Source organism: Lissotriton vulgaris, chromosome 2_2 (genome assembly GCF_964263255.1).
Source record: "Lissotriton vulgaris chromosome 2_2, aLisVul1.2, whole genome shotgun sequence".
Classification (NCBI taxonomy): domain Eukaryota; kingdom Metazoa; phylum Chordata; class Amphibia; order Caudata; family Salamandridae; genus Lissotriton; species Lissotriton vulgaris.
Genome location: NC_141688.1, coordinates 129,683,904 through 129,701,623, shown reverse-complemented (window position 1 = coordinate 129,701,623; position 17,720 = coordinate 129,683,904). Strand labels below are relative to the sequence as shown.

Sequence of the window (17,720 nt, the reverse complement as noted above, 5' to 3'; positions counted from 1 at the left end):
GGCCTAGCTTCAGAAACCTTTCTATCTACATTTTATATAACACCCCTTTATTTATTTATTTTTTATTTTTTTTATTTTTTAAAACCTTTATTTATAAATACACAATACACAGCGTCTGCCTACAACCCCGCGGGGCCGGCCGCTATGACATAAGCAGGAGAATTAAAAAGTAGATTAGGAGACAGTACGTTGTTAAAGCAATCTCTCGAGTCTATATTATCGGATAGAACATAGCACCATATAAATAGGATAAGAAAGGTTTAATTTTATGTTTTTGTCGAAAGAAACAACAACACACAAACACATGGTATTATAGTGGCACGGGTTGCTGGAGGTGGGGGGGGGAAGGTGAACAAGTAAAGAAGGACGTATGGCGAGGGGGGGGCGAGTACGAGAGGAGAACAAAGCGTGTGGTAGAAATTGGAGGAGGAACGTAAATCATGGGGAAGAGGGGAGAGGAACCTCATAGTCCAGTGGAGGAGAGCAAATCTCTCCACGATACGAATTCCACTGAGCCCAGACCCTGGACCATTTCTTTGGACGCCCCCGCGCCTCATACACAGTTTTTTCCCTAAACATGCACCAGTCCATGTTCTCTTTCCAGGCACTGAGCAATGGTAATCTAGGGGAGCCCCAAAGCTGCGCTATATCTCTCTTTGCGACCATGTTGCCCAGGGTAACCCAAAGTGTCTGGGCAGCATTACAATCAGACGGTTCCCACACATTTAACAGACAACGTCGCGCTTCAGGAAGGAGTGGGATCCCGGTGACACGACCCATGACATCATGCACTCTAGACCAAAAAGCTGCAATCATCGGGCATTCCCACAGAACATGAAGGAAGGTACCATCCATCCCACACCCCCGCCTACATCGTCCATCCGAAACCAAACCCATTCGCACCAGACGCATTCCAGCCAGATACACACGGTGGAGGATCTTCAACTGGACAAAGCGAAGCCGAGCCGGAATAGCCACCTCCTTAGGGGAGGATACAGCTGACTGCCAGTCCTCGTCGTCTAGTTCAAGTCCGTCAGCCGTCCAGGAAGCGCGAAGCTTCTCAAGTTGATCAGCCCTGTTGTTGACAAGCTTTTTGTATATCAAGGAGATAGTGCTATCGGGTACATGGCCGTCTAGAACCCGATCCTCCAAAGGGGAGGACTGCGGTATGTCGGTACCAGATGGAAAGACGGAGGACAAGGCATGCCGCACCTGCATGTACCGGAAGTGCTCTCTATCGTCAAGCCGGTATTCCAGTTTCAATAACTCGAAGGATTTGACCGCGCCCCGTGCCCATAGATCCTCCACCGTACTGATCCCAATCATGTCCCACTTCTCAAATCCTTTCGTCTTCCACAGATTGCCCAACCGATCCGAATCATACAGTGGCGTCATACGCGTTAGCCTACCACCCCAGCCCGTGGCCACAGTGGCATCCCTCCATGCCCGCACCGCACATTTCGTCGGGCCCGTGAGGAGTCGGAAGGGTGCCTTAGAATACAGAGCCCTCTGAAAGTTGCCTCCGGGTAACCATAATTTATCCAGGGCAAAAGCAGGAGCAGGTTCCGGGGCGTACGTCGCATGGTTGATGGCGCTCAGGTGAGAGGCCCAGTAGTATCGTCGAATATCCGGCAACGCGATACCACCATCATACCATGAGAGAGTGAGCTTGGACAGAGCAATGCGGGCACGGCCATCCCAGATCAATTGTCGCTGCAAACTCTCAACCTCACGGAAGTAGCGAGCAGGGACAGGGTCGAAAAAATTCTGCAGGGCGTAGAGAAATCGGGGAGCGACATCATTTTGAAGAGTGCTGCTCGGCCCAGTGGGGATAAGGGCAATTCACGCCACCGTCGAACGTCTTGCTTGAGTCTACGGAGCGGAGCATACAAGTTCCGCTAATAGCGGACAGAAGAGGACATGGAGACGTAAATCCCCAAATACTTAAAGCCGTCGGTCGCTACCAGTATGGGGAACCTGCGAGGTAGAGGCGGCAGAGTCCCGGCTATGACATAGACACAGGACTTAGTCCAGTTGATGACTAGTCCCGAGTTCTTTCCGAAAGACGTGAGAACGTCGAAGAGAACGTTAAGCGACTTTTGAGGGGATGTAAGATAAAGAAGGATATCATCCGCGTATAAGGAGACACGATCCTCGAGGTCTGGAGACCATCTGATCCCCTTAATGGAGGGTTCCCACCGAAGCCACGCGGCAAGGGGCTCCAGCGCCAACGCGAATAGAAGCGGGGAAAGCGGACAGCCCTGGCGCGTACCACGGCCTAAAGGGAAGGGATCAGAGCATCTACCATTTACCACGACCTGAGCCAATGGCTGTTCGTAAAGGAGCTTGACCCAAGCAATGAAATTAGGGCCAAAGCCAAATTTAGCGAGGGCCGCCCAAAGATAGGGCCATTCGATAGTGTCAAAAGCCATTGTGGCATCCAAGGAGGCAACCACAGACGGCTCTGCGAGAATTGGAGCTCTCGCGAGAACACTGTGGAGCCTACGCAGATTAAGGGCAGTGTTCCTGTGCGGGATGAAACCGGATTGATCCGGGTGGATCAGGTCGCAAATCACCTTAAGCAGCCGATTGGCTAGAACCTTAGCAAGGATTTTGGGTTCCGCGTTAAGGAGAGAGATGGGGCGGTATGAGGCGCAACGGTCACGAGGCTTGCCGTCCTTATAGATGACCACTATGGTGGCAAGGCGCTGCTCGAGGGGGAGGCTGCCAGCCTCAACCGCCTCGAGAAACATGTGGCGCAGGTGGGCGGCCATCTTGTCCGGACAAAGTTTGTAGAGTTCAATGGGCAGTCCATTTGGGCCCATCGCCTTTCCCGAGCGCAAGGATCGAATAGCAAGGGCAATCTCATCAACGGTGAAAGGGGCCTCCAAGACAAGTCCATCCTCATCCGAAACAGTAGGCAGGGCAATGTCTCGCAATAGTAGTCTGGAATCGGCCTCATCCCGATCACTAACGGGTGTATACACCTTCCGGAAGTGGTCCACAAAGCAATCCACAATTTCACCAGGATCAGAGACACTCTCACCAGACTCGCGAACAATGACCGGCACAACACGACTCGCTCGCTCAGCCTTATCCAGCCACGCCAGAAGCTTGCTAGCCTTGTCGCCCACATCATACAGTCGGCCTAATTGATTCGATCGCATCAGTTTAGCAGCATCCGTGACACAAGCTTTATAGTCAGCTTGTTTTAATTCCAGAGTGTGCAACAATGCAGGCGTGTCATTCCCACCCAACTCACTTTCAAGCGCAGTAATCTCAGTTTCAAGAGCCAGAACAGCCTCCCTCTTTACCCTACGCTCTGCAGCAATGAGTGATAGGGCAGAACCCCTGATAACCGTCTTGAAGGCCTCCCAAAGGACAGTGGGGGAAGTGACCGAGCCCACATTCTCGTTGAAGTAGCAATCAATTGCCTTAACCAAATCTGAACGGAGCCGGGGGCTTCGGAAATGCCAGGGAGGAATCGGGGGGACCCTATTGCCAAGTAGACCACCCACAGTAATCCTAAGCAGCAAGGGGGAATGATCCGAAATACCCCGGGGAAGATGTCGTACCTCCCGAACGGTGGACAGAGTAGAGGCTAACATAAAGAAATAATCGATACGGGAGAGGCTGCCATGCGCGCCAGAGTGAAAAGTGTAGTGCTGGAGTGCGGGGTGTAATGAGCGCCAAACATCCACTAAGCCAAAAGTGTCAGCCATCTCACTGAGCCACATCTGGGACGGAAGCAGGACCCTAGGGGGAAGTCTATCACATTCACCAGACATCACAGAATTGAAGTCCCCGCCCAGGATTAACAGTCCATCCGGAAGACCAAGGAGAGTCCTGCCAAGATCGGCATAGGTGGTAGCCTGCAGTCCTGGGGGAATATAGACAACAACAAGCACAATCTGTTTACCCTCCCACCTCCCGGAAACAGCAGCGTACCGCCCACGGTCGTCAAGGATAATCTCGTCAATAGCGAGAGCAAGGGAAGACTTCACCATGATACCCACGCCCCGGGACCCAGAAGTGAAACCAGCATGTGCAACCAGGCGATAGCCCCGGCGGTCGAGGGCTTTACAAGCATTTCCAATTAAGTGGGTCTCCTGTAAGAACACAACATCAGGGGCATGGCGCCTCAAAAACTGTAGTACAATGCCCCGCTTGATCCTATCACCCAACCCGTTTACGTTCCAAGAAAGAACCCGCAATTCACCCCCCCCCATTACGACAACTACATTCCACCCCCCTCCCCCTCCACAACCCCAAGTTCGGAGTGACTGCAGACTGTGAAATACCATGAAAACAGATACATAACAAACTAAAAAAACACAACCAAGTCCCCAAGAACCAACCCCCCAACAGAAACCCGTTACAACACCCCCCTCCCTGCACCCCTGCTGACTAAAAAGCCACCCCCAACTGCAGTGTGCCTGTCGCCCCATCTTATCTACACAAAGAACCCCCCGAGGAGGAAGGGAGAAATCACCCGTTCCCGCACCGCCACGGGCAGAACCATAAAGCACACAGTTAATTTACTCAGTACAATACGTAGTCTCAGTCCGGACCTCCGGGGCCCCATATTACTCCTGGGCCGTTGCACCACCTTCCGCACCACCAGGGCCTCCGCTCCCAGAGTCATCAGTCGGCAACGAGTCCAACCAGTCGGCAGCACGCTCCGGTTGATCAAAAAAGTATGCACGTTCTCTAAATTCAATCCGTAGTCGGGCTGGAAACAACATGGCGTACTTCAGTCCCCGTTCTCTCAGGCGACGCTTAACCCCAAGGAACCCTGATCGTTGTCGCTGCACTTGGGGAGTGAAATCAGGATAGATGGAGACAGAGTTGTCGTCATACTTCAACGGGCCGTGTTTACGGGCGGCCTGGAGGATAGCGTCTCTGTCTCGCTAGTGAAACAGTCTTGCAATGATAGGCCTCGGCGGGCCTCCTGGTTTCACTTGTCCTCCTGGAAAACGATAGGCGCGCTCCACGGCAAAGAACTTACTGAGTCCAACCGGAGCAAGTTTGGCAACGATAAGTTCCTCGACCAATAAGTCGATCGAGGCAGCGCCGTCACATTCCGGCACTCCGACTAGGCGTATGGTGTTCCGCCTGGCCCTGTTGTCATAGTCCTCCATACGCTTGAGCAGCAGATCGTGAGAGGCACGCAGATTCCCAATCTCAGACTGTGCCTCCGCCATGTCCGTCACCAGACTCGACGCCTTAAGATCTAATGCCTTCACCCGCTCATTTGTTTTGGCTAAATCGGCCCGAATAAGAGTAACATCCACCGCCACCGTGTCTATTTTGGACACGATGGCCTCGTATTGCTGACTCATATCGGCCTTAAGTCCAGAGATGGCAGCCAACAGATCCTGAAGCGATACTTCCGAAGAAGACGGCATATCCGTTTGAGGTCCTTCAGCGCCCACGCTTGTAACACCGGGGGAGCCTCTCGGCTGGGTGTAGCGTTCGATCATATTGGACTGGATCGACCCCCTCCGGGTTGCAGCCTTCCTGCGTTTTTCGGCCTCAGCTTTTGTCGCCATGTCGCCTCCGATGTGGGCCAAGTGGCTAGGGGAAGCTGTGAGACGGAGGAAAAATCCAGAAACTCGGACGTGCAATTCAAGAGGGAGTATCGCGGCTTCCTTGCCAGTCTAATGATGGAAAGTGTGGACCGTGGGGCTGCAGGCGAGGGCAGAGTAGGTGGAGACAAAGACAATGAGGCAGGAAACCGAAAGCGAAAGTAGTACACCTCCGGTGGGCCAGATGCCAGGCAGCCGTTGTTGTTGAGTTGCGAGTCGGCCACAGTGGGCAGCCGAGTCGCCGGCCGCGCCCGTGGGCAGGCCAGAAAGTTGAAGACGACGAAAAAATGGTCCCCAAGGTCCGATTTCGACCAAAAAAGGATCGTCAGCATCAGTAAGGATAGTGCTTCAAGAGCCCGTCGAAATGATCAGGATAGGTGTAGGATAGACGAAGAAGGGCGGCGCGGGTCTCGGGAGCTCTCTGCTCACGCAACCATCTTGGATGCCCGCGTAGCTCCTCCCCCTAACACCCCTTTATTAATGTAATAACTGCACTATCACAATTGCTTTATTAACCTTGCTTCTCAAATTTGCTTGAAAATGCACCATTTACCCACTCTATTTTTCACTGTGCACTGAGACAAAGTTTACGCCTCACCACTTTCAAATGTCACCAGCCACCACTGTACAGATTATACATAAGTGTCTGCAGCCCCTTCTGTAATACCATAGTGTCCTAGGGGAGCAAATAGCAGGTGCACATGGCTGATGCATCCATGGGGCACTATCTGTAGTACAGCCCCAGGTGGACAATCATGTCTTTGTAGGTTTCTCTGGAGCAAAAACAAGACAAGGCTGTGTGGAAGAGAGCCATCTCCCGCTGTATTGTGCTCTGTATTAAGAATTGCTACGCATTGGCTAAAAAGCATCCTCTGGAAGGACTACATTCTCATTCTACCAGGGCCAAAGCTGCGACCACTAAGTTAGCATGCAGAGGTCATAACCTAGACTAATGCCAAGCGGCTATTTTAATGTCCTTCTGTACGTTCATGGAGCACTGTTATCTGGATAGTAAGGGAGGGGCATTTTGATGGTGAAGAATCTGTGGCTAGAAGTCTATATCATCGGAAGATCCTTCAGAGTTCAATTAGGCGGAACCAGCTCCCAAACTTTCGATCTGCAATGCGGAGTGCCGCAGAGCTCGTCCCTGAGCCCTATGCTTTTTAATGTCTACATTGCCTCTTTGGCCGCATTGATTAGACAGTTTGGGTTTTCTGTAATATCTTATGCAGACGATGCAGACTATACGCAAGTGATCATATCAATAACTAACAATGAGGATGAGACTGCCGACCGTTTTAACAACTGTGTGTCCCATGTCAACATCTGGATGCAATCCAATTGTTTAAAACTCAACAGTGGTAAGACCGAAGTACTGCTGTTGGGAGCTATTCCTCCGGTTTGGTCCCCGAAATGGTGGCCAACAGAGCTGGGTGAGTGCCCAACACCAGTCTTAAAGGCAAAAAATGTAGGGGTGACCTTTGACTGTCGACTGACCTTTGACAGCCAGATAAACTCTTACGCAAGTTTCTGGGCCATACTAAAAATGATTAGAGGGATTCGTTCCTTTATCCCCCCTGAGGTTCTAAAAACATTGGTGACTGCCCTCGCTATCTCTAGGCTAGATCATGGCAATGCCCTTTACATGGGGATCCAAACACATCTGAAAAAGCTCCAACGTCTGCAGAATGTAGCAGCTAGACTGATTTTGGACATTCCCAAACATAAATCAATATACCAGCAAAGGAGTTCTGCACTGGTTGCCGGTAAGGAAAAGAATAATCTTTAAGTCACTGTGTATCACGTTTAAGGCGCTCCAAGGAAGGGGCCCTTTTTACCTGAGGTCACGCATAAAAACCTATGTGCCGTCCAGGAACCTGAGATCTGCACAGCTAAAACTGCTGCAAGTCCCCAGGTTTAAGCAGGCAGGTGGGGAGGAAAGAGCTTCTTGCTAAGATCTGCAAAATCGTGGAATCTTCCACTAACGATTAAAAACAGCCCGAATCTCAAATCATTTAGGAAATCTGTAAAAACATGGTAATTTCTAGCAGACCTCTAATTATACTTCTGCACACCCCTCTCATGCACGCCCCTCTGAGTCCTTCAGCGCCAAGATGCCTTCGGGCATTCGCTGCGCTTTATAAATCTAAAACAAAAAATCTCAAATCTATCAGAAGAACGTTACCTTTGGTGACAATTTCTCGTAGGACTCCATCTAGCCGCAGATTCCTCCACAACCCTTCCATCCCCTCCTTTGTGTGGTTGCCCTCTATCTATTCATAAGGTTCGAAGTCTAGGAATCTGCCCACAGGTCACACCAATTTACCTTTGTGTCTGTGTCAAAGCTCACAATTCACTACACCTCAAGACCAGACTTATGTTGTCTTTTTCTGTCCAATAGCTCAAGAGTATGTTCTTTATGTAAAAAAAAAAAATGAAATGAAGAAAACAGGCAACCCATGGATTGACATGAAAAACATTTGGCCCCACCCTAAAGTTTTTTTGTCTTATGGACACTGAATTAAAATTGTGTACCAGATCCTGGGGAGCCAGAGGGTTTACTATCCTTCTACGCCGTTCCTTTCCTCTTGTAGTCACTCCTGTGACACGTAATCCGCAGGGTTATTTTGTTGCCTTGGAGAGATGGGTGATCTTGCTGGTATGTATTTGTGCCTCCCACTTCTTTGCCCTCCTGTCTTCAGGACCCATCACGCCTTCTTTTATGTCTTCCAGAGGGGCTTAACTAACTGTAATAGGGGGTGACCCTAATCTAGAAAGTACTGGAACCACCCCCCACCCCCCAACCTACCGGTGGGTCGACGCTCGTCGTCTCACTGATTGGACCACTACTTTGGGTCTGTAATGCATGAAGATCCTGGCACCCCTGACTTCAGTAAGTAACACCTACATCAGCGGCTTACCACACTCACTCTCTACGTGCCCTTCTTCATCTTGGACTCCCACCATCGGGATTGAGCCCCATGTGGTGGCTAAATGCCTGGTGTCTCAGGATAAAAACCTTGTCCACTCACACTGGTCTGAACGTGCTTATTTCTATAATAATGAAGGATCGGTTACATAAGTAGGAACCCTATAGGTCGCCTGTAAGGTGACACTACGAGTCTTTGCCAAGAGTTATTTTAGAGCCCAGGAGCGTGACTGCTCTGCTCTTATTACCCAGTTAGAGGCATCTGCCCTTCGCCTGGAGCAACAGTCAGTCTAACACACAGGCAGCTCTTTCTCTGCAGTTAGGTCTCCTCAACAAAGTAATTCGTCTTCACTCCATTGAAGCAGCCAAACACCTCCAGTGGGCTATTACAGCAAGTATTTACAACTGGGGAGACAAAAACTTGAAACTACTTTATTGGTGGTCTCCCGTCAACAAGCCAACAGGATTGTCCCCAAGATTATGAACGACTCTGATCATTCTCGGCAATCTCTTCCCGAGTTAGCCCAAACATTGCCCAATACTATCACACATTATACTTCAAACCAGTGGGCAGCAACGTAGCCATGTCCGGTTCCTTTCTCGACTCGGTCCCTCTCCCTAGGCTGTCTTCCTCTGACTCCGATCTGTTGGAGAACCCTTTACAGCAGAGGAGATTGCAGAGGCACTGTCCGGTATGACGTCTGGGGAAGACTCCGTGCCCGGGAGGCTTTCATCTGGAATATATTACATTATGGGAAACACCTACTCCTGATCTTTTGTCTTAATATAAGGAGGTTTGCTGCTGAAGTTGTATGTGGCTACCATAGTAATAATACCTAGGACACAGCCTCCTTCTACAACGTGCGCAGATGATCGCCGGATAATGCTCCTCAAGTGCGAGGTGAAAATATTTGCGACAATATTGGCTAACTTGCTCAAACAAGTCCTGACTGGGTTGGTTCAGAACCAGTGCAGCTTTGTCATCCTGTAGCATGAGACACTGTATCCATCAGCTTCACGTGGCCCTGGACGGCCGTCACCGTTTGCCTCCAGATCTAGCCTGGATCCTTATTGACTTCAAGAAGATTTTCAACACAGTGGATTGGGACTACTTACAATTGATGCTGACTCGTGCTGGCCTCAGACTGCCATTCCGGTGCATGGTTCAGGTCCTCTATTTAAACCCTACTGCCAGGGTCTGGGTTAATTGGATTCTTTCCGACACCTTTACCACAGAACGTGGGACGATATAGGGCTGCGCCCCTGCCTCCTCTCCTTGTGGCCTTAGCGATAGAGCCTCTGGCCCAGCTTATCAGCATAGATCTCCAATATACTGGCTGATTTTGGAGTGAGGGGCAATTGGATTTCGATGCTCAGTACACTGATGACTTACTGTTATATCTTGGAAACCCGGCTGTGGGTGGGCTCTAATGTCTCCAATTGCTTGAAAATTTCAAAAGAGACTCTTTTCTTCAGATCAACCTCTCTCAATCTGTGCTGGTCCACCTGGCGCTGTCTAGAGATTGCCTCGATTGGCAGGCGACTATTCCTCTCCGCAGGCTTAGCTTTAAATCTTGGCCATATGGGCCGCCTTACATCCAGAACTCGCCTGGGCCCTTCATCTCCTACCTCCGGTTCGGAAAGCCAAGTCAGACCTCATTAAATGGCAGACTCTCTCCCTCATTGTCCTGAGGTGCATTGCCCTCTACAAAATGATAATCCTCCCACAGTTTCTTTGTTTTCCAGAATTTGCCACTTCACCTGCCCCGTACGTGGTTCCATGCACTAGACAGTGCTGCAAAAACATTTCTGTGGCGGGGTTTACGGCCGCGTATGGCTTTAGAGCACGGTCAACGGGCCCCTAAAATGGTGGCCTGGGAATGACCAACCTTCATCTTTACTATCTGTCCTCTCACCTTCTTGTCCTTTGACAGCTTTAACGGGATATGGTCTGATCCCGCTTATCGCCTGTAACTTTAATTGCTGGGCTTTTTCCATCTGCAGACCATGCTCTATGGGTCCCTAGTGTGTGTGTGTGTGTGTCTCTCTCGCGCTCGTTCGCGCTCGTTCGCGCTCGCTCTCTCTCGCTCTCTCTCGCTCTCTCTCGCTCTCTCTCGCTCTCTCTCTCGCTCTCTCTCTCTCTCTCTCTCGCTCTCTCTCGCTCGCTCTCTCTCTCGCTCTCTCTCTCGCTCTCTCTCTCGCTCTCTCTCGCTCTCTCTCTCGCTCTCTCTCTCGCTCTCTCTCGCTCTCTCTCTCGCTCTCTCTCTCGCTCTCTCTCTCTCTCTCTCGCTCTCTCTCTCGCTCTCTCTCTCGCTCTCTCTCTCGCTCTCTCTCTCGCGCTCTCTCGCGCTCGCTCGCGCTCGCTCGCTCTTCTCTGCATGGAGAACTGCCCTTTAACATGCACAGTGGGAGAACAAATTTAGGCATCAGTTTCCACTTTGGCACAGACCTGGTTGAGAGAGGTGACAGTACTTTGCGGTTTTTACTCCTGGGATCTTAATGATATCACTGAATTGGGAGATGTATGGTCCGGGACGCACGTACTCTCCTTCCAGGATCTTCGACAGACATATAGCCTCGCACATAACCACATTTATAAATCTCGCAAACTCATGCAGTCTGTCCACATTCATTGCCCATCCACCAATGCTCTCCTGGAGTTCAATCTTCTACAAAGCTAAGTTGCTCATGGGAAATGTGGGCTGTGGAGGAATTTCTCAGATCTTCTGCACGCTCATTATCCACTTCCCTGGCTTATTAGACCATTTTAGAACCCGCTGGGAGGTCTCTGTACAGGATGAAAATTGGCGGATACCCCTGTAAACGTCCCTTCTCTTCCCGATTATGGCTCGTTTAAACCTACTATCTTTACTTAGCATATCTCTGTCCAACTCTCCTATATCGGGGAATGCCTGCGCCACACCATGGCCTATCCTCGATGTGGAGTTGATCCAGCAGATTTCTATAATATGGGTTGGATCTGTGCAATGGTGCATCAGTCCATGACCAAGGTGACCTGAGATTTGTCGGAAGTGCAGGAATTGGAGCTTACTCAAACCGGCCCCCCTCCACCCCCCAAAATTGATTCTCCTTGGGGTATTTGTGTGCTCTTGGGGTACGAAAGCCGGAAAGGCGTTCCTAGACACAGCCCTACTCGTGGCGAAGCGAGACTTTGCTGTACGATAGATGTCCCCTAATTCCCCATCCCTGTCCGGGGGGGGGGGTATAGATAGGTGTATGCAACAGGAACGTGTGGTTTTCGAAGCCCGTGGTTGTCCCCAAAAGCATAGACGGGTGTGTAGGAAATGGTTTGGTCAGCTTAACTAAACATGGATTTTTACTTGTAGATATTCTTCGTGTTTACTGTTATATACTGATTGAATGTCCTTACCCTGTACAAACTGTATACTCCATTCTGTAATATTACATGTGGGCCATATGTTCATCTCTGCCAACCCGTCTGGCCTAAAACTCAATGAAGTTAGCTTATCAAAAAAGATGAAATAAATTGGTCCAGATGTGACCATGCGATCGTGGAGAGCCTGACTAGTCTAAAAAGAGGGTTAAAAGGTTTGTTTGCTCTCACTTATTGGGTCGAGAAACAACTGTTTTCGCAGATTACAGAACTAGGGAAGCAACATAAATAAAGGGTAATCATCTGGTGACTTGACCTGGTCTTTTGTTATATTCATCCCAAGGTCCACAAAGGAGATATAAAAAATTACTGAAGTGATCAGTTATGTGCTTTTATTTCAAGTGACCGCTCAAGACGTAAATGGTAATTTGTAGCCAGCCCTTCGGTGTCTCTCTAGGTCTATATAATTCATAATGCTGATTAGTGTTTTTCATGATTCTGGGGCACTTGCCATTGGAATATTGCCTTCACAAGTAGCACGAAGCCGGCAATTAGCCAGCAATTTAAACCTTGGAGCTTTCTTAAAATCCACCCACACGATAAAACTCTTTACAAAATCTCTGACCCATTGCAAATAATTTAAAAAGTACGTCAGGATCCATTTTTCACAAAGCTGCTATGCTAGTTCTACTATGAGGTTCATTTTCGAAAATGTGTAAATTGTATCCGAACTAGGCATAGATGTTCGGATTAGGCACAAACCCGTAGAAGACACTTGCTGAGAGTAAGTAATGTTTCCTTTTCTCACTAAGTACTTAAGTTTGCATGATGAGCTTTATATTGCATTTACTTCACAAAATGAACACTCTGCGAGCTATCCCCATGAGCAGTTATAGCCCTCTACATTGGTGGTTCAGTATATTCCAACAGTAGCAGCTAAACTGTCCTGCGCTGAAAAATATGTATCGCACACCAAGGATGACCTCCGTGATCGTACTTAAAAAATACTCCACCCTTCTACATTTTGTCTTTTTCAAACTTCTATTGTGATTCGGACATGAAGAAAATGTACCCTTAATGTGCAGCCCAGAATGGACCCAGATATTGTGGTATACAAATTGCATCCCTGAACATCCCCTTTTTTTTACAACAGCAAATATTTTAAAAAGGCTTAAACTAATGTCAATTAGATGGTCTGATTTAGATGATCTGATGTTGCTTATTTGTGCTCCATAATAGTTTGAGCTAATGGGTACTTGCTTCATGTAGTTGGTGTACATTCTGTTGAAAAGAAGCCTCAAATGTTAATAAACCTCTTGTGTTGCAATTGTTTCAGAACGACAGTGTTTCGCCCGGTGGAGGCGGGCCAGTGAAAATCACAGAAAACCGTTCAAAGAAGAGCAGCTTTTTTCGTTGCGTGCTGCTTTGATGAAGCAAACCATAGACTACAGCTCACTTAGAAGACCCTTTCTCTGCTTCTTTGAAGCACAGGGGTTGCAGTGCCTCAGAACCCAGACTGTCGTGCTGCTGTGGAGAGCTCTATTGAACTTGAGCCAAGTCCAACAAACCGTCCAATGCCGATGTGGAGTTTCAGCCCCCAAGGCCAGTTGGTCTTTCTGGCTCCTTCTCGCAGAAGTGAAAACAATGAAGTGGAGACATGCTGAAGTCTTAATGTTTTTTTCAATTTTTCTGCTTTGCTGCTTGTTTTCAACGCTGCTATGATTTAACTTTGCACATCCGTTTTTAGCCTTTTAATGCCTGTTGCATCACAGTCTTATTGTTTACACAGTCCTTTTTGTCTTTAACTATTACTTAAAATCGTGTTTACAAGTCTGTGTATTTTGTTTGATCAATTAAGAGGTTAACAAGCAAACTAGTTTCTTGGGATTGAAGTCTGCTTTCATACAGGGATGGTAAAATTGTTGATGGTGACATTATACAGAAGACATTCGCGATTAGCACTTCTTAAGATCAGTGTTAAAAGGGAATTTCTTTTTTTTAATATGCTTCAGAATGCTAGAACTGTGCGTTTAAAGACCTGGTTGGCACAGTAATAGTTCATACCAAATTAAGACGAACCACTCGGTCAACAGATGTTTTCTTTCCTATTTTTTATTCTAAATCTTTTTCTAGTATTTTGGAGTTTCTGTACTGTTTTTCTCAATGTGTTTCATTTGTCTTTATTTGCATTGCTAATGATGCTTTATACATTTTTAATCACATCTCTGCTTCTTAATGAAACAACGTTGGAAGGTTCTATGTAGGCAATAGCTATTGCTGGTATTATGCTTACACAAGTAGTTTACCATGGTTGAGACGCCAAACGTGCCCACTGGATTCCTTCTGGCTTGCATATGTTGCTGCCACCATTGCAATTTCCAGCTTCATTGTATATAAAACATGATACTTGAAGACGGTTCGTGCAGAAGTTATCCATGCAAGGTATCACCACGCCCATGCCTCTCAACACAATCAAACCTGAAGTTGAGACTATTAATATTCAAGCAGAGGTTCATAGGAGACAGAGTTCAAATCTGCATGTGTCAGTTACATGTAGTATCACTTCAAGTACAGTTGGCAATTGATTGTGGAATATAAACAGCTTTTCAGGGTAAGATGTCCATTTTCCTACATTTCGATACTGGGCCGATGACTTGGTAAACACTGCCATGCTGTGTTTGCTAGCATTTTAAGTTAAGTGTCTGATTTCTGTTACGTTGGTGGGAATATCTAATTCTGGGTAACCTTCCTTTGTTGGTTGCTGACCACTGTTGAACCCAACTGATTTTCAGCACTGCCAGATATTTCAGCATTTATGCCACATAGTTGTTTGGGAAACCTTTAGCATACTTGAAAGAAGGTTTTGTTAACAGTTAAACATTTATATATGCGTATAAAAAGAGGTACATAATGACTTTGAACAGTACAAAAAGACATGATCTGGAACCTTTTCACATAAGAGAATTTTACTAATCTATGCTAGCTGATTAGTTTTAGGTGGAGGTTAACACCATGTTAATCACTGTTTTATTCAGGTGCAGATGATTGAGAATTTTTGCAGCATATACGTCAGAGCGATCTGACCTATTGCGCTGGTTTCTTTAGTCTAATATGTTAAGTAAAATTCACTGTCTGTCTTTGACGAGCATTCCAGCAAGATTTCATATTCTGCATACACATGGTGATCACCTCGAGCCATGCTGTGGGCTGCAGGATATATTGTTTCTGTGCAAGTGCAACACATAGGCTACAACCTATTAAAAAAATGACATTCTCATTGTTTTTTAGGTTTGGAGGAGCAACTGTAGTAGAGCGGTTGTCTGCTTTTTCTTGTCTCAAGTTAGGAAAATAATCTGTTAACAAAATAACTGATAAATATCTAGAAATCACAAAAGGTCTGATGTCTGATCTTCCAATAAAGTGTAGCCTTTCAGGTGAGATATATAGCTGCTGTGGTTACTGGACACTCAGGTGTTCTACCACATTACCGGCGATTCACCTTATGAGAGTTGATAGTGTCCTGTGAATGGAGCTTATAAAATGTAAGCATGCCCTTCATGTTGGTCTAAAGGAGTGCTTGAAAGGATGTCTATCTTTGGCAAGTCAACAATTGAAGGAACTTGTTGCTGGGCATGGACTCTCACAAGTGAACATGCATTTGGTCTAGAATTTCACTACTTTAGTTCTTGGCCTTCTTAGTGTGACTCCGTTCTTGCTATGCAGAATGTTTATGCTTTTGCTTTATGCTTCGAAGTTGCAATAAGAATTACTTGAGTTGATATTTTGATTTTCTGGTTGAGTAATCTTTTAGCCATATTCTTTCTAAACAGATAGACTTAAGTATGTTAGGAATCGGCATCACTTTAACTACAACTCACGGCCGTAGATTTATTTCCCCGATGGTAATCCTGTATCTGAAACCAAATATATTTGGTTCATCTTTCATTAAAAAATGAAATGGCATTAATGAATATGTTTTGGCTGATATTATGGCAAAAGAACATGAGCGAGCAAATGTGCATGTGAGATCCAAAGTCTTGCTCATATGCAACAACCCTGTGTTTTGATTAAAACCATACAGTTGGTTCTTCTTAATATTTCATAAAGTAACAAGAAGCAGTAATCAATGACAGCCTTTTAAATGTACCTGTGTGAACTACTCTCTCTGTGGCTTCGTTTTTGGGAATGAGCTGAGCCATTACATGCTTGTATGATGACCTAGGGTGTTTACAAACCACTATACATTATATATGTTTAGTAATTTTTCTCTTAACGTCGGTCTTAATTGATTTTTTTTTATCTCAGGGCTTGTTTTCAAAACCAAAATGTGATCATTTTGTGCTTAGTGTTTTTATACGCTTCTTATCTTATTATCTTTTTTTTATTTTATTTTTTGCCTTTTTTTTCGGTATACTTTATTAATTCGTCTCCTTGAACCTCCCATGGAATGAGTCTTTAGGTGGTTCAACAAAATGTTTTTTTAAGCAGCAGCAAACTGGGGGTAACCTGCTCTGTTGTACAAAAGAAACCCTTGGTATTTTCTTACTCTTAACTATGTTACATTGTATATATGCATTGGGTAACTCCATAGGACATCTAAAATGTGCAAAGCAAAAACCTTGGCAAATACCCACTATTAGTTATTGGTTACATATTATATTAAATGTATTATTTTAAAAATGTTAAATGATTTTGTAACTAGCTTTTTTTTGAAAGTCAAGCATTTAGCATTTCTTTCGATAATTGTATTAAAACTGTAGCATTGTGTTTCAGGAGCATTGCTTTCATCAGTTGTCATTTTTGGACTACATTATATTTTTCATTTGCTTTTATGATTCATAGGCGATGGAAGCGATCTACAACTTGACAGTTTTGCTGGTCGGCTAAACGTTATCTTTTATTTGTAATATTTGGTTTCTAATTTCCAGAAGTGTGACCTGTTGAAAATGCAGCCGATTCTGCAGTGTTCAATAGATTTTTGTGCATGTACAAACAATAGTTCCCCCAAGAGATAGGGGAGATCAAGTTGGGTATTTCCTGGAAGACTTATTTTTATTTTTTTATTTTTATATAATTGAAAATGTAATTGACTGGGATACATTGCTACTGCCAGTTTAACCTTTCAGACTGCATAGGCCGAGTCCCAAATGGTATAGAGCCCAGACAAAAGTGCTTTATGTATTAAAATTGCTCCAGGTATGTATTCTGCTGACACCTCAAGTAATGTTAGTTTCCCTCACTTGTTTATTCCATCGTCCCAACTTGGTTGACAGCATACTGCTAAGCAGGGCATGCCTATAAAAAACTTGTAAAAAAAAATCCATTGATCTGAAATATCCAAAGGGGTCCTGTTGTGCTTGCAGGAGAATATATATATATATATATATATATATATATATATATATATATATATATATATATATATATATATATATATATATATATATATATATATATATATATATATATATAGTTCTTTTCAACTCTATCCAGTGTTGAATGAACTTTTATCAAACAAAACCTTACTTGAGCAACTCTCCTCCAGGACGCAGTACTGGTATCAGTTTACAAGATATTTTAGAGTTCACTGTGTACCCCATTATGAAGCTAATGACTTCTACTCTTAAATGACTTCCATAATGTGCATTCCATGGCAAGGACATTGCAAATAAAGATGTGCGTTTTGGAAAGGTGTTCTGCCCACTTCATGCACTTTAAGACCATGTTTTTTTGTTTTTTTAGTGGTAGGCCCACAAACCTCGTTAGCCAAATCACATTTCAAATGTTTTAAGACTCTTTCTGGAATACATCAGGGAAGGTCTTACTAATAAACAATAACATTTCATTT

General features: G+C 45.9%; 1 protein-coding gene across 1 annotated transcript in view; it reads left to right on the top strand.

Annotated features, from left to right (window-relative positions):
- The window catches only part of RAB8B (RAB8B, member RAS oncogene family), a 207,615-nt gene extending 190,967 nt beyond the window's left edge, over window positions 1-16,648 (top strand). The window contains exon 8 of the mRNA XM_086959445.1: window positions 13,209-16,648. Coding sequence (XP_086815571.1) covers window positions 13,209-13,301 — 93 coding nt within the window. The 3' untranslated portion in view covers window positions 13,302-16,648. The remainder of the gene's footprint in view (window positions 1-13,208) is intronic.
- The last annotated feature ends 1,072 nt before the right edge of the window (window positions 16,649-17,720 follow it).